The 23,924-nt window shown below is 42.1% G+C and overlaps 1 protein-coding gene across 8 annotated transcripts in view; it reads right to left on the bottom strand.

Moving 5' to 3' along the window:
* The window catches only part of Dtna (dystrobrevin alpha), a 363,024-nt gene that overhangs the window by 13,684 nt on the left and 325,416 nt on the right, over window positions 1–23,924 (bottom strand). For 7 of the 8 annotated variants that reach the window (XM_059246654.1, XM_059246652.1, XM_059246655.1 and 4 more), the window contains 4 exons: window positions 22,600–22,713; window positions 14,621–14,717; window positions 3,593–3,752; window positions 284–373 (listed from right to left, as the gene is read on the bottom strand). In XM_059246654.1, coding sequence (XP_059102637.1) covers window positions 284–373; window positions 3,593–3,752; window positions 14,621–14,717; window positions 22,600–22,713 — 461 coding nt within the window. Of the gene's footprint in view, window positions 1–283; window positions 374–3,592; window positions 3,753–12,805; window positions 12,952–14,620; window positions 14,718–22,599; window positions 22,714–23,924 lie in introns of those variants that run through there. The other variant, XM_059246659.1, reaches the window with a different exon arrangement.

The following is a 23,924-nucleotide window of genomic DNA, read 5'->3' as shown; positions in this document are numbered from 1 at the left end:
CCCAGCACCCATGTCAGGAGATTCACAACCATTCACAACCCAAGCTCCAGGGGATCAGAATCCCTTGTCTGGCTTCCACGTAGACAAAGCATGTGCACAGACACACACACACACACACACACACACACACACACACACGCACATACATGCACACATATAAATTAAAATTTTCTTTTAAAACGTTAAAAATCTATATTTGACAATGATCAGGTCTCCAAGAGGGACCCTGAGCATAAGGACCCTTCTGCAACAAGCCCACAAGAGAGAGAACACTGAAACACACCTGAATTCAGCTCTTTCACCAGAGAGGACATGGTGTTAGTGATGGAATCCGCCGCGACTAGCAAGTCATTCCTTAAATTCCTTCTTGAACCTTCAATGAAGAAGCAACAATTTGAAAGTGTTACAGCCCTTCCTTCACAACCAGTTTTAAGCTGCTTGTCTATCAACTCCTCCTGAAGTAAAAAGATCCAGAGAATGATGAGGTTTGTAGAGTTTGTCATTCCAACTTGGAGGTTTTGAAAATGAGAGGGATCAGCATGGTGACCTGGCACAAGCTTCGGTACTCCCTGTGAATAAGAAGGTGTGGACGCCCTACTGAGGACAACTCACATTGTCAGGAGGTTGTAGTTTCCAAGCAGTTGTGGTCCCAGCCCTTACCTGGTGGCTGAGCACACTGGAACCTTGCCCTCTGCCAGCATAGGTTCTGCCCCCTACTGGGGTTTCCAGTGATCTCCATCCAGGACCGATGCCTTTTGAGATCAGGATACCACGTACTGAACGATCCCAGAGAGTGGAGAAGGGGTAAAGACTTTGGCTTCTGCTCTTAAGGTGCTGGGCAGATGATGTACCTTAACCTGGACTTCCACTGTTGAAAGGTAGTCCATGGCAGAAAAGATTATTCTTACATCTCAGGCACACTAAGGGTTAAATGGGTATTTGTAGGGTGGTATGGGAGTGGGGAAGGTAGAGATGGAGTAGAGCATTAATTACCACAGTATCTTCGGAAGAAAGGGTTCAAGATTCCAAATATGCCACTTACAAAAAAAGTTACATAGCATGAGTCTTTCGTGGGCTAGGGGCGGCCTGTAGGTGATATACCATTGTAATTTCTCACATTACATAAAGTAACATTAAATGACAAAACAATAAATATATTTAAATCAGAAAACCAAAGAGACTAAGTAAAAACATTAACCATAATATAAAGCATCAACAGATAACATACTGCAGGTCTTTAAAATCTGATTTAGATGAAGAACATTTTTCTTTCTAAAAAAATTAAAAAATAAATATTTTGTAAATTACATAGGTAGCTAGTTCTTGCATGATATTCATGCTTAGAAGAAACTGGACATGGAGCCTCCATTTTCCACTATAGAGGAAAACAGTCTGTTAGCTTTGCTCATTAAAATGTGTTAACATTTTATCCCTGTATATGGTGGATGAGAGGGCTTGTTTCCACACATGGTTTCTATCCTTAGACACGGCTGATGTCAAAAAACATTTTAAAAACACTGCTAGGCAAATGATGATTCTGATTAAAATGTCTATTTCTGCAATCACTAGTGAGGTCACACATCTTTCCTTTGTTGGCCATTTGTACCTCTTCTGTCTGCTGATTCTCCTTCATCATGTTTTTGTTTGGGAGAAATGCCTCCATATTTTTATGCATAGCTGAAGTTATGAAATTTGATTGGCACATATACCAGAGATGGTTCCTTGGAATCTATTATTTGGTTTCTGTCTTTGTTTCTGTTTTTCTTTGATTTAAAGTAGCCAGTCCAGTGTTTTCTTCCCATAGCTCATCAACTGGCTATTTGGAGGATATTCATAATATATTTCTAATGTAAAGAAAAGGTAAATTGCAGACCAAGGTGCAACACACAGTCTAATTTGTGTGAAGGAAGAAGAGTCTATGAACTATAAACACACATGAACACAGCTATTTATACATAGAAAAAAATGCTGGGAAGAGCCTATGCATTAGTAGTGGTTGCTTCTAGCAGTGAAATTGGCCTGATTGGAAAGGCTCACAGGAGAGGTATTTCTCAATAGCTATAAACTTGTAAAATCATAGAAAGAGGAAGGCTGAAATCACTTGGTTGGGGGTGCCTGTGATGGTTAGTGTTACTTTTCAATTAGACAAAACTAGAGTCACCCTAGAAATGGACCTTTAGGCACATCTGTGAAGGATTATCTAGATTAAATTAGCCTCCTAGAATGTTTGTGAGGGATTATCTTCTGTGGAATAATCATTCTGTACACTGTAAATATGTATTACTCTTATTGTTAATAAAAAGCTGATTGACTGATAGCTGGGCAAGAAGAGATTGAGTGAGACAGCCTGAGACAGAGAGAATGCTGGGATAAAGAGCAGTAGAGTCAGAAGAGTCAGATGCAGAGAGAGCAAAATGGGCATGCCATACTGAGAAAAAGTACCAAGCCATGTGGCAAAACATAGATAAGAAATATGGGTTAATTTAACTGTAAGAGTTAGCTGGTAGCAAGCCTGAGCTATCAACCGAGCATTTGTAATTAATATTAAGCCTCTGAGTGTTGATTTGAGAGCAGCTGGGGGACAGGAAAACTCCATCTACAGTTATCTTGATTTTTTTTAATTGATGTGGGAAGACCCATCTTAATAGTGGTTGGGGCCATTCCCTGGAAAGGGGATCCTAGGCTGTATAAAGTGGAGAGTGATGTAACACCAGCATGCAGGTGTTCACTCCCTGCTTCCTGACTGTGGCCAGGGTGTGACCAGTTGCTTTCAGCTCCTGATGCCTTGACTACCCCACCTCAATCTGTGAGATGAAATACGTGCTTTATCTCTTCTGCTGTTTTTGTCAATTTTTTATCTATCAGTGTAAAAAGAATCAGAGACAGGGTCCTCTGTGGAGAAGGCTGGTCACCAGCTCTGCTCTGTTCTTCTGACTGTACAGTCTTAGCCTGGTAGCTCTGATTACGGAAGCCAGGACACATCTCCACAGAGCATCCCAATGCGAAATCCACAAAATGATGACTTGTCTTCCATCACCTCAAAGTTGGGATTATTTAATCTGTATCTTGATTTTTTGATGATGACATGAAATAAGAGTAGGCTGGATCGAATTTATAATGTCTTCATGAAACACTGTAAAGGAGTTCTTGTGCCTTAGACTCCAAGATGTGCTCAAAAGTGGGGCAGGACAACAGAAGCTAAAAGAAGACCAAACAGTAAAGCAAGGAAGAGCACCGAGTGGCTTTCTAAAATGCATAGGCCAGGCTCTGACAGAAGATAGAGGACTCCCTAACAGAGATGACCAACCAGTAATCTGCAATCCCACGCAGCTCAGGATAGCTGTGACCGCAGCACAACCCCAAGCTACAAACTTACTGAAACATTGTGAGGTTTTCTTTGTAACCTGACTCCACAGTTTTTCAAGTATCAATTTTGTAGATGACTAATGTGGCCCTGAGAAGCCAAAGGGTTGGACGCTGCCGCCAGTGTCCATACGTGGCTATAACGACTCTCCATTACCTACTGCTCAACGGACCTTGGTGAACTGTTTGCCAGGCACAAGCAGAACCCAGTAAAGGTGAGGGTACTTACTCTGTGCAAATGCCTCTTGCACATCTCCCCCTACCCCAGTGAGGGAGTCCTGAGGAGTGTGCGTTGGCGTGGAGCAGGCAGATGCTGACCGGATGGGCATGGGAATTGGCCTGCTGATGGTGTGGCTGGGGGAAGAGCGAGGGGACCCTGCCCCCTGGGTCTGCAGAAACAAGACATATCATTAGTTTTCTTTCACAAGAAATGCCCACATACCTTCTCTAATGTCTCAGGTCCCATGTTAAAAAAAATGGTGACGACAACATTCCAAAACAGGAGCAAACCTCAGGAAACCAAGGAGACTCCCCTAAACCTATCTGCAGGTGTAGACTGTCTTAGGGAGCTATCATATATAATCTGAAGTGTGTGTTCATACAGACTGTTCTACAATATGATATCTTTGTCCTTGCCACAAAGCTGTTGTTAAACAGATAATTGCAAGGTGTGTATATTTCTCTGGGAAACGTGTCCTACATAGAATAAAAGACACACAGGAGAAAGTCTTCAATATGGATTAGGAGACTATTCAGTACAGATATGGTACATTTGTTCCCTAATTTCCAATCTGCTTTGGCCTCATCTTTAGGCACAACTCAGATCTTGTCTCACAATATTTCATGTTGTCTCAGGTAATTGCATTGAGATGTACATTGCTTAATCTCTGTTTTACAATAAAAGCTGACATTGTGAAATTACTCTGCAAATCAGCGATCTGAATGGGGAAGCAGGAAAAGAAATCTTGCTGTCTTTTATTCTTTCCTTCATTAACCAAATTTAACTAATGATTTTACATATGTACATATTGTGCGTGTTCAACCCCAGGTGAATGTATCTACCTCCCCAAGTGCCTATCATTTCTTCACAATAAAAACATTCAAAATGCTTTCTTCTGGCTTTTAAAAATAAGTTTTTATCTTTGGAAATTATAATGTGATTATATTATTTGCCCCTCCTTTTCCCATGTACCCCTCTACCCTTGCTCTCACTCAAGTTTATGGCTGCCTTGGAAATGATGTGGTTATTTGTAGTCCTCTTACCAAGGAGTAGCATGCCAGAGAATCTTCCTCTTGTCTAACTGCATCTTGGTACCCACCCTTCAACATTTCCTCCATCATTTCCTTTGCTCTACTCTCCCCAGATTCGGACAAGCACTATTTTACTCTCCATCCCTTAGCATCAATTTTTTATATTTCACATATGGCACATGGGTAAGCTCATGTGGGGCTTGTCTTTTAGTACCAGACTTGTTTTATCTAACATATCATCTTCAGCTCTACCCCTGTTGCTTCAATGACAGGACTTCTGTGGGCTGAATCATATTCCACTATCACACACACACACACACACACACACACACACACACACACACAAACACATTCACTGTATTTTCTTTATCTATTCATGAGCTGATGGTCACTTTTGATTCTCTGACTCCTGTGAACAGAATTGTGATAGGCATGGTTGTGTAGATGTCTCTTTGATATACTGGCTTCATTTCCTTTGGATAATTCACTCAGTGGTATTGCTGACTCCCAGGGCAGTTCTAACCTACTCTTTTCTGCAATGGCTGTACTAATTTACATTCCTACCAACAATGTTCTCTTCTCTCTGAATCCTTGCCCACACTTGTCAGCTTCTGTCTTTTTTATAATCATCATTCTTAGTACAAGGAGGTGCTATCTCATTGAGGTTTTGATTTGCAAGGATTGTGGTTTCTAATTTTTGGTTACTGCTTTCTGAGGGCAACACCCTTTTCTCTAGACCTTTGAGAGAGATGCAGTTTAGCAGAAGAGTGAGATTAGCAGGATTTAGAAAGGGGTAAAAAAAAAAAAGAGTAAAAATCAACTAGAACACTTATTTCTGCATTGAGATCTTTGGTGTGAGACTTTGAATTTTAAAGCTTCGTTTTTACAATGAGGTCCTTGAAAATAGACTCCTGGTTTCAGTAATTAGTAGAAAGTCAAACATGCATGTAAAACATGCAGGGAGCGCCTGGAGAACACATGTAGCCGACCATGCACTCTTAGCAGTTCCCTCCCAGTCAGAGTGAGAACTCTTTTTACAGAAGAAGCCAGAGAGAAATTGCCTACCTGTTCACACTCTTAGACCTGCAGCACAAGAGCACTGCTCTGGAATATTCTATTTAGACTTTAGCTTTGGGTTCGGCTGTTTGCAGTTAAAACACCCCACCCCCACCACACACTCGCACACACATCATTCCTGTAAAATGCCATGCTGTTAGCTCTCCAGGGCTCAGCAGCATACATCATTGTCAAATCTATAAAGTGAAGAAAATCCAGAAACAAAAACAAGGCAAACCGGAGCATGGCACAGAACTCGTGTGCTGCCCCATGGGCTGTGGATCCGTCTTACACTCGTAACAGTACCTGTTTGCAATGGTCTGTCCAGGCTCGGGCAGGAGGAGTTGGGTGCTGATGCTTGCCTGCTTTCCTCAGCCTGCTCAAAGAGGGGCCTGGGTTTTCCAGAAACCAGCAGCTCAGCCCCCTCTCTTTGAAACCTTCTGGTCTGAGCTAACCCTGCACTTCAAGCTCCCGTGTCAATGATGAATCATTTCTCTGTGGAGCTGAACATCCTCCTGCCCAGAGGGTTTTATCTACAGCCTGTGGATCTCTCCCCATGACCCGTGAAGTGGTTATCACCACCCTGGGTGTGCAGTTGTGGATCTCAGGGCTCTGAGAGCAAAAATGATTGCCCCGGAGAGGTAGCGAATAGTAGCTGGACCCGTCACTGAGCCCAGGGTCTCTGAGTCCTCTGGGCTGCAGAACTCTTTATGAACCTTGGCTAGTGGAGTGTCCATCACAGAAACAGATGTTAGTCAGGTGCTGGCTACCCCTCCTGTGCACCTTGTCCAAGGTAGGGCTTGGGAAGCACTCCTGGGCTTTTCTTGTCTGTTTTCCTCACCAATAGACTTCAGTCACAGGAGGGATTGGTGACTGGGGGTGGGAAATGAAGTGGGACAGAGGGTGGTAGCCATAGGCTCCTCTTGGCTGTCTAGCATGGGTCACCGGTTCAACCCTGGGAAGCCAGATCTTTTGTGTTAGGACACCCCAAAAAAGAACTCCATTTTTCTGTATGTACTTTACAGGGTATCGAGCACTTTAGCACACACTATTTTATTTTCCTAATATAGTAAAAAAGATAATACTATGTTTGAACAGCCGTTTGAAATCTATAAAGCACTTTAATCTTCTTACAAGTCAATGAGGTGCTATTATTCTCATCCAGGAGGTAAACACAGGGAGGCTCAGAGAGGGTAGCTGACATATGCAAGATCTCCAAGCTAAGGAGTGGCGGATCGCAAGTTTGGGGCTTTCCCACAGTGTCCCAGGGTCTTCTCAGGAAGTGACCAGCATCGCACACTTCCAGCCATATTTTATTAAATTTGGGAAATTTTAGCAACTAAAGGCTGAAAGCTCCCACCATGGCCACAGCATGGTGCCCCCGGCCTCATGGCAGGCCAGGTAACACATTTTCCTTGTTGGGTTGTAGAGAAGTGTGGATGCCCAGGGTGGCAAGGAGGGCCTTTAGGCTGTGAAGTCAGGGCCAATAAGCTCTCATTTGTAAGTCTGAAATCTAAGCAAGCCTAACTGACACACATTGCACTGTGCATTTGGCCACAACAAGATGCGAAACTACTGACGTAGTTACATCATGTTACTCTTCAAAAGCCCGAAACAAATTAAGAATTTGGCAACATGGTGGCACCCCCCAGTGCTTTCAGCTATGGTGGTTATGGCCACATTGCAGTCTTTGACAGGCTCTGCAAGGGTTGTCCCACCCAGTTCTGCTTATAGTCTCTATTCTGTGCCAGGGTCCTCTTGGCTGTGCCACACTCTTTAGCACAGAGTCCTCATGGGGCTCTTACCTCTGCTGATATCTGTAGGGAGGTGTGAGAGCCTGCCCGCTATAGTGCACTGGGCTCTCTTAGATGTTTGTATGTCTGAAACATTCCCAACCCCATATCTTCCTGCTCAGTACCCATTTCTCAGGTAACTTCTCCCTTTCTTATTCTGTTTCCTGTCTCTAAAACTCCCAATAGTGGATCTGTGTTAGAGAAAAATTACTGGGTGTGGTTATTTGTTAAGAGAAAAATCACTGATTGAATCTAAATGACACCAATGTATGAACGGCTAATAGCCATCATGCCCAAGTCATATCCAAGTGAATATTTAATTGCTGCAATTTCAAGTAGTCTGATTATGTAAATAATTTTGGTGGGAGATTCTGTGGTTGACAAAAAGATTTATCTACATCTTTTCTGCAACTTGTACCTCCCAAGTCATGTCTATCTTTTACCCAGAGTTCTCAGAGTAGGATGCTGGTTGCCTGGTAACCATGTCCCCAACTCTCTATGACAGGACACTGCCTCGTTTGATACTTAGCACCTACTATAGGAAATGGCATCTCTGGTGTTGCTTATGTCCCGCTCTTAAAGGGCAATGGGACAGATCACTGAGTTTAATTTTCACATGTTTTCTGTTGCCTGGTCATCCAGCATAGCTGTCTGATACGAACTTTAGAATGAATTCCCACAAATTCCCCGAGAAAACTCTTCCTTAGAAATTACTCAATGATTAATGGAGGAAAGACATAAGAGACAATGGTCTATGCAGATCAATATATGGATCCAACATTCCCAAGGAGGGTTGATTTATGGATGAAGGAAAGCATATATCACAGTTGGCAATTTAAATAGCTCTCTTCCTAGAGAATAAATGAAAAATTAATTTCTACATGCATCTTCTGACTCCACTCCACCTGCTTCCCATCAATTTTTCAAAAGCCTGGTAAGATCCATAAATTTCCCATGTTTTACAGGGAGTATTTTGGTTCCTACTGAGCTCCAGAGATACAGGAAGGATGCTTCAAGGAAAGGGGCAAATGTGTAACTGCGGACTAAACCGACCCTGGTGAAGTGCAGTGTGTTCGTTACCCATCCTCTCACTAGAACCTGCACAGTCTGCCTCCAAGGTCTGGCTGAGGAGACTACCTGGCCCTGCATCTTGCAGCCTGACCCTGACTAGCTGTGTCCCACAGCCTGGGAAAACGAGGAAGCACCAAGTCACCAAATGTCATCATCATCATCATGATTTTGATTACTGGGCTTTTAAAAGGGCTGCTGTTTACAAAATGCAATGGGCGACTGAGGACATGGTTGATTCCAAATGCTCAAGAATGAGGCAGTGTTTAACTCAGGTGTTTATCGAGAAGATATCTGGGCAGGAAAGGTGATAGTATGGAAAGGAGAGAAGAGTGTCTGAGTTTTGGGAAAGCTTGAGCAAGACTCAGGACTTGTGAAGAGCATCAGAAACATGGCAGAGAGGCTGTTGATGCTGAAGCTAGTACCAGGTTCCATATGAGGAGTAGAGAAAATAAGGAAGCTAAGAGGGGGAGGGAGGCTTGGGAGCCGTCAGTGTAGATGAGCTCCTGAATGAGAGGGTCAGTGTCCACTGGGTTTGAACAAAAGATCTTTTTCCCCCACTTCTCTAGAATCAATCAACCACAACTTTAAAAATAAGATTGTGTGTGTGTGTGTGTGTGTGTGTGTGTGTGTGTGTTATAGTCTGATAAAGTACATTGTATATTCTTGAGTACTAGATACTAGCTTCTCTATGCAGACAGCATCTCAAGGTAAATTTTGCCCCTCACTTTTCTGTGGAGGACTTATCAGCTCTGTGGGAAGTCCATCAAAAGAATAAGGAAGGCTAATCATGGAAGGAGAAACCAAGGCTGGAAAGTTGGCTCCTTGTGGCCTGCTCATATTCTGTATTGCATTTGAATGGGACTAAGACATGGAATTTTGAATGATGCCAGACTCTTCTCCCAACCAAATAGGGACCAGTTTGAGCCCAAGGTTTAAAATGTTCAAATTAATCCTTGTTATGAATCCAAAGAAAGAAAGATTCCTGAAAATAAACATAACCTGATTTTGGTTCCTGACTATTAAGTACCCTATATCAATTACCTCTCCTATGCAATGTACGCCTCCAGGAAGTATCTGTGGTATGTTGTGTAACATACAGGGCATTGACACTCTCAGTCATTCATTCTACTATCTATTGAAAATGTACTCAGGAATGTATTGACAGCAAATACTACAGACATTTGTATCTAGGGACATATCTGATGTTAACAGAAGCAAGACAATCTTATTGGGATGTTTCTGTAACTTCTGAAGCATAAGGATAGTTTCCTACTGTTAAAAGCAATTACAAGAGATCTAAACAAATTGAAAGTCATGTTCACATTTCTTCCACAGACTGAGACTGTTAGTTAACTTTTAGGAAAAAAAAATAAGTGAATAGGTATGTGCGTTCAAAAATTTGAAGAGTTTATAGATGACTGTCTATGTCTAGATATATATTTGATGTTCAGATAGCATTTTCACAGAAGGTTTTCACACTCATTGTCCTTTAGAATATCCCTGGTAATCTTGGGAGGTGCACACTACTGTAGTGTTTGAAATGGTCAGGTTAGGTTACGTTCTCAGTTTCCTTACCGCTGTGAGCTAAAGCAGAGGCCTCTGTAATTCAGGCCTATCTGCTGTAATCTTGCTAAGAAAATCACTGAGGCTTTATTTTGCAAACTCAAAGTTAAGATACTCGGCTTTAGACCTGTACACAATAGTTGGAACTGGGACTATATCAGAAACTCTAGAACATGTTGCCACTTCAACTACAGGCAGCTGCTTTCGCCCTTAAGATCATTTTTTATGAGAGCTCATTTTATAGCTCCTCCAGTAAATCTTAAGGGTGCACAAGGAAGAAAGAGGGTAGGATAACTTGGATTCAGGTTTTGTAAAAAACACAATTTATTGCTTGTGATACCATAATCATATTATATTACAGGCACTATTTTTAAAATTCATGTTCTGTCCTCATGGGGCATAGTTTCATGCATTACCTATAACAAGAAACAGTATATGTAAGGAATATAAATACCAGCATAATAAAACGCTACATTGAACCACACGAATTTATAACAAAGCAGAGGTTATTAAATCAAGCATGATTTGTTGTATGGGGCATTTTTGAATTTGATTTTTACAAAAAGAATGTTCCTGAAGGGGAAAGACTCATAAAACAGAATTTAGAAGTAGATGCCAATCTAAAACCTCTAAATTCTCTCCTTAGATCATGCTATCCCACAAGGACTCAGTTTGGAAGGAATTTGTTCACTTTTTTCATAGATCCAACTCAGCGGGGCTGGATTTTATGGGGTTATGTCTTTAGTTTTGACTAAAGGTCAATGTAAGCCATGGCCACTTGCAAACTATGACTACATTTTTTCTACTGTATTGTTCAACACGTTTCTATAAAGCTCTTAAGGAAGGCTTGCTTTAGTACTTAACACAGTAGATATTCTGAGCTTTGAGGAGTGGTATTTTTATGCTGATAAAACCCTGGATTACTATTTCCCTCTTGTTTTATTGCTAAGGGTTCAGAAGAACCCTCTGACCCTTTACAGGGCACAGTCCCATTTTCTCTTCCTTGGTCCCACATTCTTCTATTTCTGTTTTATGAAGCTGCTGTTTCTATGTTGTGGTGTAAGCAACCTTGACCCCAGGTCAGTTTAAGGACAAGCCTGAGTAGAAACCAAGCAGATGAGAGTGAAGCAATGTGTTCCCCACATTTGGGCGGCACTGACAGATGACCTCCATCAGCACTGCAGTGCCCACAGCTGTGACCCTTCAAAGTGCAGAGGCTGGGAGGGGCTCCTCAGGAAAGGGCTAGAGAGGGAGGTGGTGACAAAGATCTACCTAAAGGGCACTTCCACAGCCTGGCTCCATGCATCCACCAACTGTCTGGTCCACAGAAGCCTTTCAGAATATACTGCTTGGGAAATGGAGGGAAGGGTTTCTGAGAGAAATGAATTCTAAAGCAAGGCAACTGCCCTTTCTATCCAGTGGGAGGAGAAAGTTGGATTAGAACAGCATTTTCTGGTTCCATGTGCATGCAGGGAAAAGCCTGTTTGCAAAGAGAGATATCAAGACTAGGCATTTGCTCTGCCATGATCTAAGTCCAGGGGCCATACCCCAGGGATGCAGGGATGGACAGTGATACAGGCTACACATCAGTGCATCTTTAACACAAGGGAGTCATCCCTGGTGACAATTTGGTGTCAGCTCAATAAAGTAATTTTTTCATAATAATACAAAATAATGCCGCATATTGTCTTTATTGTTTGAGTTACAGATTAGTTTAACATGGTTCTTTTCTTTTCTTACTTTTTTTTCTTTTACAGACCTTGGGAATGAAGAGTTAAAAAGTTTCCAGGGTTTTGCAAACATTCTTTGTTACACATAAACACACAGAATGAATAATAGAAAAGAGCATACAGAAGAATTAACAGATCTGTTGAGATTGGACAGGTTGAAGTTCTAATTAACCATGGATAAAATGTTAAATCTTTAAATAATGCAGGGAACTGGGATATATCATCATATACTTTGGTACATGCACAGGTATTCAAGCTGCTTTTCTTTTGCTCTAGTTTATTGTAATTTCTCTCAGTGTGCTGTTCCTTCTGCTTGCTTCTGAACCTAACCACAAGGTCACACACAGGGCTTCAGGGTATGACATGGTTAGACAGTCATGATGCCTCTATGTTCAGAAGAAAGATGTGTGGAATGACCTTATGAAACCACAGAGCAGAAGGGTCCTTGGTAAGAATGGAAGGGAAGAAAGTTGCCTAGTCTTCATAGAAACTTGTTAACAAATAGCTTTGGAGGAAACTAAAGAGATACGTGGTGGACATTCAGCTATCAAGCCTAGTCTTGTACAGTTGAACATATCTTGAACGCAGGGTAGAGGGCATGGTCTTGTAGTTATGTGATGGAAAGGGATTTATTACCTGATTCTTATGAAAAGAGTTTCTACACCTTTTCATTGAAATGGAAGCTGAACTGAGTGTTCACAGTGTGGAGGTTTGCTCTTGTGGGCTGCAGCTGGGGAGACAACATTGACCTTTGTGCAGCTCTAGTGACTGTCCTTCTGCTAAGAGAAGGGTCTGGTCAATAACCTCAAAGAGCATGACATGGAATTGAAGCTTAACACCCTTGGGGATCTAAAATTTTCCCAACAAATCACAAGTTGTTCTCTCTTCTAGACATGAAACAGGTCTTCATTTGTTGCCGACATCAGTGACAGTTTATAACAGAATGCTGAATTTTATAATCTCAATTCAAGCACTACGTTGAAATGGAAGCAAATTAGTATTTTTTTTCTTTCCAAACTGAAGCACGGACATACATTAGAGGCCAAAGCAGGACGACAGCCCTCCACTGTTAGTTAAGACCTGCAGTAGGGGACATAACTTACTCCCTGCTTCAATTCTTCTTCCTACAGAAAGATCGAATCAATAACAATTAGATTACCCAAGGTTCCAACCACAGCACGTACACAGTGAAGGAAGGCAAGAGCGGGGAGGCAGCCACATGGCTTGAACACCTCTCCTGGCTTCTGCCACCCCTGTGAGTTTAGTTCCAAGCCTATTTAGGTATTTGAGACAACAGACCCCCATTCCTTCCCTCCGTGTGTCTGATCTGTCTGTCTATTCCAGTACTTGTATGTCTTGGTACAAAGTCTGTGTTCAGTTGGGTGGGGTTGATCCCATGTGGCTGCTGGCCGGTAGACTCCTGTCTCATCACTGAGTGGAAGAAGCATAGGAACACCAGCAGAGAGATTTGCCAAAATTTCCTGCCATTCAGGGAAGGGCAAGATGGGCTCAGACATTTTCATCCAACATATTTTCAAAGGGAAGCAGAAAAGAGATTTTCTGTTGCATCAAATGAGATAATAGGCTAGAAACAGGTTACCAATGATCCAGTCTTATCAAAGACAGAACCAGTATCAACCAACCAACCCCCCAGTTCTACACTTCATATGTCTAGCACACTGGAAGTAATTCTTGTTGAGTAATGATAAAGCATTTCCCAAACATATTATTAAAGAAGGGATTGATGGCCAAAATGTTGGTTGGCTAAGTTATAAAACAGAGCAAAGAAACCAAAAGAAAGAAATGAGAGAAGGCAGTGTCTGGGACAGAAAGCATCACAAATTTGTTTTTAAAAAAGTGTTTAAACAGAGAGAGAAAGTAAGGAGGAAAGGGAGTAAGAAAGGAAAGAGAAGGAGAAAGTAAAGAAAAAAAGAAAGGGCAATGGAGAAACGACAGATGCTGGTGTGTGTGTGGGGGGGTTGGAAATGCGTGGACTGAAAACTAGTTTGCAATTCCTGTCTCACAGTGAATGCACAGGAACATTCCCTCTGTGGATATCCCATCAGAAGTCCCAGTTGCGGCCTGTGGCACATGGCAGCTCCTGTTTATATTGGTCCCCACGTTTCCCTTGGGCCAGACAACCACACAGCACTGACATCACTATTGCCCAAGTGGCCAATAGATAGACACTATTGCCCAGTGTCTATCTGCTGCTAACTTGGAAAGTAATTTAGCATACACTGGTGACAGAAACGAGAGCTGATTAAAGGAGATTGCCACTTCCAATGAAATAATAACCGACTGCATTCTGCAGGACTTCTACCATTTAATACTTTTCCCTCAGTTTGCACTGGAGACCCATGGAAATCATGTGACTTGTTGGAGCCACAGAAATGCAATAAAAGATTTACTGTTATTGCTCAGATTTGTTTAGTTACTATTTCTTAATTTTACAAATTAGACATTAGTCTGTGTCAAGCTAGTCAGAACTGCTAAAACTGAACAAAAGCATTTATAAACAAATCCAGTTTTAGAATATTAAAGGACATAAAGAGACTGAAAATAAACAAAGAATTTGCCCTATGGTCTTTAGCAGCCTAGTTCCAGAGAATGAGAGCTACCACTGATCGACTGCTACTGTTTCACACGCGTAAGAAATAGTTCCACATTTGAGTTCACAACATTTTGGGAGGAAATTGCATACAGTAATTGGAAAAGCCATTGCAAGTTATGTGCAAACAATTTTAAAACTGCACAATAGTAGGTCAGAAACACTGATGTGAAATGACTTACCTTCAGCAGTTTCATGAGACCTTCCAACTGGACCATTAGCTCTCTCCGGCTCTCCTGGAGAGCAGACATCCTCTGCTCTAGCTCGTCCTTGCGCTGTCTAAGAAAGAAGCCACTGTCATCAGAAAAACAGTCAAGTTGAGCTAATTCTATTTCCTGGTTCTGTGGGTGTGTGGTGGACTGTCTCCAAGAGGGTATGTCTAGTCTTTGATACTGTTACCAGGTAGATAACTTTTTCAATGGGTAAATCACTGTAATGTGAAGGGTACTGTTATTTGAAAGAAGTCACAGGATAGAAGCAGGATAGAAATCCTTCTTGGCATTTCCACACTGTGTTTACTGTCTTGCTGGCTTGTTCTGCACTATGGGCTTCAGAAATCAAATACAAACCTAACAGTCACTGAAAAGGGGTAGCCCTGCAGATCTTCTAAATCCAAAACAATTACTATGAATTCACATAAAATTTGCTACGACCTCTGGAAATCTGACGTAGGGATGTAGTTTAAAGTCTGTTCTAGCATGTGTGCAGTTAGTACTCTTCTGAGATGAAATAGTAATGGCCATTACTGGTCATGGTCATTCTGAAGTATTTGGTTTGGGCTTGGTTTCATAAAGTGAAGTCAGGATAACATGTTCCCACGTACTTGCTCTATAACTGAAAAATGATGAATAAAGCTTGTGTTTGTTTTACGGAATTTCTATTAAACTGTCAGCAGAATGGAAACCAATCTGCACTCTATCATTTATGTTGACATTAAGGGGTATGAAAAAATCCTCCCGAGGAGGGAAAGAAATGAAACCGCAGGGAAAGTAGTATTCGCTAGGCCCAGGGGTGCAGGCTGTCATCTCAGTGACCTCGGAGGTTGAGACAAGAGAGTCACAAACTTGAGGCTTGCTTAGGCTACACACAGAGTGGGTCCAGGGCTAGCCCGGAGAAGGGAGCAAGACCCTCTCTCAAGATGAGAAGTAAAAAGAGGAATGAGGGTGTGGTTTAGTGGTAAGTCTAGGAAACTCAAGGTTTTTTTTCCTTTTTCTTCTTCTTCCTATTATTTTGCATTCTGACCACAGTTTCTCTCCCCCCTCTCCTCTTAATTCCCCCCACTCTCCTCTAACCCCCCCCTACAGAAGAGACTCTTTCCAGAAGAGGGCGGGCCTCCCATGGATATCAACCAAACATGGCATATCAAGTTACAGTAAGACTAGGCACCCTCCCCTTGTAGTAAGCCTAGACAAGGCAACCCAGTACGAGGAATAGGGTCCCAAAAGCTGGCAAAAGAGTCAGAGACAGCTCCTGCTCAAACTGTTAGGAGTCCCACAAGAAGACCAAGCTACACAACTCTAACATATGTGCAGAGGGCCTAGGTCAGTCCTGTGCAGGCTCCCTGCTGTCAGTTCAGTCTCTGTGAGTCCCTATGAGCCCAGGTTAGCTGATTCTGTGGGATTCCTTGAGATGTCTTGACCCCTCTGATTCCTACAATCCTTCTTCTTTCTCTTCTGCAGGGTTCCCTGAGCTCTACCAAATGTCAGACTCAAGGTTTTATGCTCAGTTTCCAGGACTACAAAAATAAAATCAAACATGGGACCAGAGAGCTGGGTCAGTGCTTAAAAGCATTTGTTGCTCTTCAGAGGACCTGGGTTCAACTCCTAGCACCCACTTGGTGGCTCAAAACTACATGGAACTCCAGTTCTAGGGAATCAAATACCTTCTTTTGACCTCTGAGGACACTATAAGCATGTAGTATATATATTTGCATGCAGGCAAACACCCATGTATGCAAAATAAAATAAAACTAAATAAAATTAACAAATACAAAAACATGAAAAATAAATGAAGCAACAAAATATTGCTTCAGATTGGTGACACATACACATATTTTCCAAACTGACACCAGGTTCATTATTTCATGATAATTAGTGAGCAAATTAGTATGTATTTTCCTTGTCCCCAAAGGGGTCTTTTGCATGGATTGAAATAAAAAAGCTTATATTTTTTTAAAATGACTGGATTCCTTAGCAACATGCATTAATGTATGCATGCACATGTCTCAGTTACACAGACACCACACAAAGTAGACTTACAGCAGGGCCTGTGAAATGAAAAACTGACAGTATAATAAATGTCACAGTGAGTTAGGCTGTGACTTATTCAGCTGAAAGATCTTTATTCAGAGGGGGACAGGTTAGGAACATAAATGAAACATTTTAAATATGCTTTTATATTGAAATTCTTTACAAGGACTTATAAACATAAAACTTACAAGTATCTTAACCTTTGCTGCACATATATAATAACATGTATGCATGGATTCTTTTCCTTTTTCAATTTTTATTTTAAGTGTATGAGTATCTTGCCTGCATGCATGTCTATGCACCAGGTGTATGCCTCATGCCCCAGAAGCCAGAAGAGGCCTTCAGATCCCCTGGAACTAGAGTTACAGATGGTTGTGAGCCATGATGTGGGTGCTGGGAATTGAACATGAGTCCTCTAGATGAGCAGCCATAGATCTTAACTGCTGAGCCATCTCTCCAGCCCCCTGTGTTCTTTTGACACTGGTACCTATTTCCTTAAACCATTTTTCCTTTAACTTTCTTTCTGAATCCAGAGACAAGGAAACAGCCCATGTTATATAGATTCTTTTGCCTGCTGCCTCCTTGGGCAGAAGCTTTCTGATTTTGTGTGCTTCATCTCATCCCAAAGTCTCCTTCAGTGACAAAAACCTCGACTGGTTTTCTTTAGACTTATCTGCACACAGTGTTCTCTGGATATTTACAGTAGAACTTGAGACAAGAGTTGGTAATATTCCTGATTTACACTTAGTTTTCACCTCATGATTTCTTTATGATTTTTGGTCACAGGAGCCCACTGAGAAGATCAGTGAAAAATTCTACTATTGTAGGTAAAAAATACTAAGAGAGGCATTTAAAACCTCAGAAAAAGTGAACTACTATTAACTTAGCACTAGCCAACATAAGTCAATCTTATTGCACATTCATAACATAGCAGCAATCTTAAAAACACAGCACCAAAGTCACTTAATAATGCCTTTGTTCAGTCTTCTCTCCAAGTGTTCAGAGCAATAGTTACCGATGAAGCCCAGTTACCAATGTATGTTGCAGCCTCCACATTCAAGGTGGTCAGACAGCATGAAGGCTAAATAATGATTTGGATTTCCTTCTGTTAAGTGTATGAATTTGTAAACAAATGCCTTTTATTCTGAAATTCTACAAGATTATTTTTAATGTAGTATCTATGTGTTAGAATCTACTTTCTCTTAAGATAGGTTTCAGGACAATAACATTTTAATATGAATTACATAGAAGATATACATCCACAGTAACTTTCTGAATTTGAGGAGTGGACTGTGGTTATAAAATAATACGTTTTTTTTAGGAAGCATATGGATACTCAGTGCTCTAGGGTCATGATGTCTGCCACATTTGTTTAACTTTACGGAATCTCCGTTTCCACATTTATAAAGGGGTACAATAGAGTACAATAGAGCCTTCTTTCCAGGTTTGTTACTGCGTTCAGTGGTGCAGCAGATATGCAGCTTAGCACCCAATAAGTGCCAGGTGGTTAGCACACAGAAGTGCCTGTTTAGAACCCCATCTGGTCTGCTCATGTGGCTTTCAGTTTCCCCGTGGCTGAAGTAAAAAGGGAAACATAACCATTTAGAAAAGTCACAGTGATTTTAAGACTAAAAATAAAATTGAGTATTCATTCAAGCAAGTTCCTGATTTCTTGTTTTCTCAAGGGAAGATTCTGGAAGGATGGAGTAGGAAAGACACAGTAAAGACTCCCATGGATGCTGTTCATCCCTGCGGACTACGGCCAAAGCAACTTTGTAAGAGGCCACTGTCTTAGAGCCCTCTTGAAAGTCTGAAATAACAAAAGACTAAAGCACAGAATTCCCGGGTACTTATCTATCTATCTATCTATCTATCTATCTATCTATCTATCTATCTACCTACCTACCTACCTACCTACCTATCTATCTATCTATTTAAATCTAGGTATCTGTGTAGCTGTGAAATCTCCAAATTCTGGCAATGCTTAGAACAGAGCAAGAAGGGGTCACTGACAAATGTGGCGGGTGCACAGATATCTAGAGAAATAGCCTTCTAGAGAGGACAATGCTTCCTTCAGGATAAAGAAATAAACAGAATATAGAGGAAGACCATGGCCAGCTGGGCACCAGCTGACAGGAAGTGCCAATGGCAAAGAAGTTACTGGTGATTCTAGATTTTTTTTAAGAAGTAAGGCTTTGTGCTCAGCTGAGGTCATGGGGTGGCCACCTTCAGGGTACAGGAGGGTGGTTAGAACTATGCCTGTTCCGTGATGGCTTCATGGGGGATAGGGAAAGATCAATTGGAAAAACATCAGTGACCTGGGCTCATCCAACCTTCTTTCTAGTCCCTCCTCCACGTGGAACAGAAAGAACACTTTGAGAAACAAAAGCCATGCAGGAGAACCATCAAAATTGCTTATGAAAATTCCTCTCCCAAATCTCTCCTATAGAGAACAGGGTGAGCAGTAGAAGAGATATAAGTGGCATTTCAGGCAGACACAGGTGCGACCCTGATCCTGGCAGACCAATGACAATTCCATTTCTCCATGACTGTCAAGCAGTCATTTGCTTTTGCAATGTATTTGATGAAGATGATAAGAAACACCATCATCTTGAAGCAGATGCAGAGATCCATAGCCAAGCATTAGGCCTGGCTCTGGGAGTCAAGTCGAAGAGAGGGAATAGGGATTATATGAGTAAGGGGCAGCGGTCAAGATCCTGATGGGGAAATCTACAGAGACAACTGAACCAAGCTCATAGGAACTCACAAACTTTGGACCAACAGCTGTGGAATCTGCACGGGACTGGACTAGGCCCTCTGCATACAGGAGACAGTTGTGTAGCTTGGTCTGTTTGAGGTCACCAAACCCCCACTGCAGTGGGATCAGGATCTATCCATGGTGCATGAACTGGCTTTCTGGATCCCATTACCTATGGTCTAATACCCTGCTCCCCCTTGATACAGGGGGGAGGGGTTTGGTACTGCCTCAGGCTTTGCTGACTCCCCATGGGAGGCTTTATCCTTTTGGAGGAGGAGGGTAGGCTGGAGGGACAGGAGGAGAGGTAAGATGGGGATTTGTGGTTGGTATGTAAAATGAATAAAAAAACTTCTGAAGGCTGGGCAGTGGTGGTGCACACGTTTAATCCCAGCACTCGGGAGGCAGAGCCAGGGGGATCTCTATGAGTCTGAGGCCAGCCTGGTCTACAGAGAGAGTTCCAGGACAGGCTCTAAAGCTGTCTTGAAAAACAACAACAACAACAAAAAAACCCAAAACCAAAACCAAAACCAAAAAACCAAACCAACCAAACAAACAAAAAACCCCAAAACCAAAAAAAAAAAAAAACCCAAAAAACTTCTTAAATTAAAAAAAAGGAAACACCATCATCTTTCTCTTCAATTTATTTTCATTTCTTCTAGGAAATAGTGTAGTAGAGTATGTAAGAACTTATAGTGGTCAGAATAGAACACAGTCCAAATAGAAACCATAGAGGTATCTGGAAGAAATTTCATTAATTAAGTCATTTTGCTGTTAATAATTAAATTGTTAATGAAGTGACTAATTATTGATTAAATTATTTTAGTTATTCAGAAGTATAAGGCAATCACTCTACATGAAGCAGCATCCGTAGGTTTTGCCAGTCTCTTTTCAAGTGAAGCCTTGGTAGGTCTGCTCTAGTCATAGGCATGGGAGAGGCAGGACCTGCCGCCCATGCCAGGTGGGCTGCAGGGCTCCTCTGGTGTTCATGTGTCTGAGGAGCCGAGCTAGGATGGAACCCTGAGAAGCACCCATGGTGGCGTGCAACAGGGACTTTATAACAAGGGCAGGGGGAACCGACTGACTTTAGAAAAGAGACTTCATTTTGATGAGTTTCTATGAAGAGGCACCTGTACTCACCATAGAAACTATGGACCACTAGAGGTACACATGGAGTAGACTCAGCATATAAACCAAAGGATAAAAATATGTAGTTTTCCATAGTTAAAGCTTTTTTTGTGAAAGATAAATATGGTCTTCTTTGAGGGAATTTATTTCTCTGTTATTTACTCCATAAATACCTGAATACTTGTCATAGACTTATTCAAGGCATGGTGCCAAGTCAGTTTCAGGAGAGGAACCTATAATAATACCTACATTTTTCGGCATAGAAGTAGTGGGAACGATTGCAGCCCTCATCCAAGGCAGACTACTTCAGCTTTCTGCCTGAGAAGGCTGTGACACCCAAGAGAGTAGTCATGACCTTCCACATTCTCTTCCAACTCAAATATCCTAAGGTGACAGATTAGACAAGGCTAGGCCTTCCCATCCATGGATGAACACAGAGTAGACAAGGCTAGGCTTTCCCAACTATGGAAGAACATAGAGTAGACAAGGCTAGGCTTTCCCAACTGTGGAAGAACATAGAGTAGACAAGGCTAGGCTTTCCCATCCATGGATGAACACAGAGTAGACAAGGCTAGGCTTTCTCATCCATGGATGAACACAGAGTAGACAAGGCTAGGCTTTCCCATCCATGGATGAACACAGAGTAGACAAGGCTAGGCTTTCCCAACTATGGAAGAACACAGAGTAGACAAGGCTAGGCTTTCCCATCCATGGATGAACACAGAGTAGACAAGGATAGGCTTTCCCAACTATGGAAGAACATAGAGTAGACAAGGCTAGGCTTTCTCATCCATGGATGAACACAGAGTAGACAAGGCTAGGCTTTCCCATCCATGGATGAACACAGAGTAGACAAGGCTAGGCTTTCCCATCCATGGATGAACACAGAGTAGACAAGGCTAGACTTTCTCATCCATGGATGAACACAGAGTAGACAAGGCTAGGCTTTCTCATCCATGGATGAACACAGAGTAGACAAGGCTAGGCTTTCTCATCCATGGATGAACACAGAGTAGACAAGGCTAGGCTTTCCCATCCATGGATGGACACAGAGGCATAGCATTGATTTTAAAATAGATGCTGGGGACCAGACTCCAGCCCTCACATGTGCTGTATAAGAGTTCTACCAGTGAGCTAATTATGTTATTCTGAAAAACAATTGAGACAAGGTCCTATTATATTACTAGGCTAGCTAGTCTTGAATTCCTGGTCCTCCCGTCTCAGGGTCTATATTGGCTCAGATTCCAGATGTGCACCACAAAGCATGGCTCTTTTGAAGACATGATTTAGAGAAAATCAGATTCTGTCTGTGGGCTATATTTTAAATCTTTCAGTTTAGAGGCCTACAATGTTTATTTAGCTGCTTATGTGTTTGGTTTTAACGTACACACATTTTGATGGTGCAAATGACTGAAAACAGCCAAGTGAAACTTTTTTATTCCAGTGAAGATATTTTGCTTTTGATCTAAGGAACACTTTGTCCTTTTCTCTCTGTCTAGGAAAAAAAAAGTATAATCTCTCAAAATTCTCCAGATCTCAGTGATCCCGTGTGTTTTATTGAAAAAGAAAGATCAGCAGCTAGGTTGGTGCAGAACTGTGTGCTGGCCAGCTGCTGCCAGACGGTGCTAAACCCTGGGGCTAGGGCCATGGCTTGGCACATAAAGCTCTTGTCACACACGCAGGAGAGCCAGATGCCACACTCTCAGCCCTTACATAAGTGTCGGGTGGGCATGGTGCCCCATGGTAATCTTAGTACTATTCAGGCAGAGGCAGGGGACCCTGGGAGAAAACCGGCTGGGCACACTAGCCCCATCAGTGAGCTTTGGTCGAGTGAGGAACACTTCTTCCATATATAAGGCAGGGCGTGATGGAAAAAGACTCCCGACACCTAACCTCAAACGCCCAAATATGCACCCGTACACATGTGTACATATATGCATACATACAGACCTCCCCACAAGACCCATTTAAAAAAGGAAACCAGTCTCTAACATTATGTTCCCTGGGGAAATGTGGGTCCTTCTCTTACCTGAGGAGCCGGAGTTCTGCCAGCAAGGTTGGGTTCTGCTGAGCCTTCTCCGGTGTGGGCTGAGAAGCTTGCTCATGTTCTAGTCGGAGTCTCTGGATCTCTTGTAAGATTTCTCTTGGGAGAGAGAAAGAAGGAAGAACTGGTGTCAGTGTTTCCCTGGACACCAACATGTGGACACACCAGGCCAGCAGGACAGAGAGAAGTGGGTTGTCCTGTGACACTGACATGTGAACACACCAGGCCAGCAGGACAGAGAGAAGTGAGGTTGTCCTGTGACACTGACATGTGAACACACCAGGCCAGCAGGACAGAGAGAAGTGGGTTGTCTTGTGCTTAGGAACAGAGCTGACCTTCCTCAGCCAGGGGATGCCCTGCACCCATGGAGTTTGGATAGGTGAGGGGAAGACTCACCCTATCTTTACCACACCAAAACCATGCAGGCTGCTCAGTGAACTGCCGATTGTTACTTCTAGGACCTGTCCAGTAAGTAATGCTGTGCTCTGGTAACATATCCAACACTGGTGAGTGCAATGTTTGGTATCTCTAATTATTTTTGATCACACTCTGACACCACAGAATACCCATGAATACCAAGTGAGAGATGCTTGAGAGAGAAGAAAGTATAAATGATGCTCACTTGGCAAAAATACATATCCTTATTCTTTTACTGAGAAAAAAATTTTTTCTTGCTGAAATTATCAGAGAAATCCCAAAGTCATATTAAAAAAAAATCTTCTTACTTTATGTCTTCAGTTTTAACAATAAATCTCAAAGAAGGCAGCCTTATAAGGAAAGGCTTTTAAAAGGATTCATTGTAATTGATCATGTGACACAATGGGACATTATTGATGATTGGATGCCCTGCACTTGGGTGAGCATTAGGCCGGCCACCAGTGACACGGAACTGTGCAGGGCAAATTACATGTAAGGAGATTTGAAGCCATTAAGTAGGATTATTAGCTATATACTCTTGGGGGACAGGGAAGCATCAGGTTTCTACTTAACAGAAGGGCCAGTAAGACAGCACAAAATGCCGAGAAAGGAGAATAATCTTTCTGAGCAAGTTGGGGTCGGATGCCTTTCCATGTTTCAAAATTTTAAATTGACACAAAATTGTCCTTTTTTATGGAGTAACATAGTAACATGATACATGCATACAACAAGCAATGATTAAATTAGGCTAGTGAGTATCTCTTTTTGCTGTTAGGAGTATCAGACTTCCTTAAACCAGGTAATGGGTACCAAAGCACAGACAGTATAGGTCAAGCTCAAGTATTCAGAAACACAGCAGGGTGGTTGTAGTTTTGCATGATTATTTGAGAATC

This window comes from Peromyscus eremicus, chromosome 19 (genome assembly GCF_949786415.1).
Source record: "Peromyscus eremicus chromosome 19, PerEre_H2_v1, whole genome shotgun sequence".
NCBI classification, from domain to species: Eukaryota; Metazoa; Chordata; class Mammalia; order Rodentia; family Cricetidae; genus Peromyscus; species Peromyscus eremicus.
This window is presented reverse-complemented; position numbering and strand designations above follow the sequence as displayed.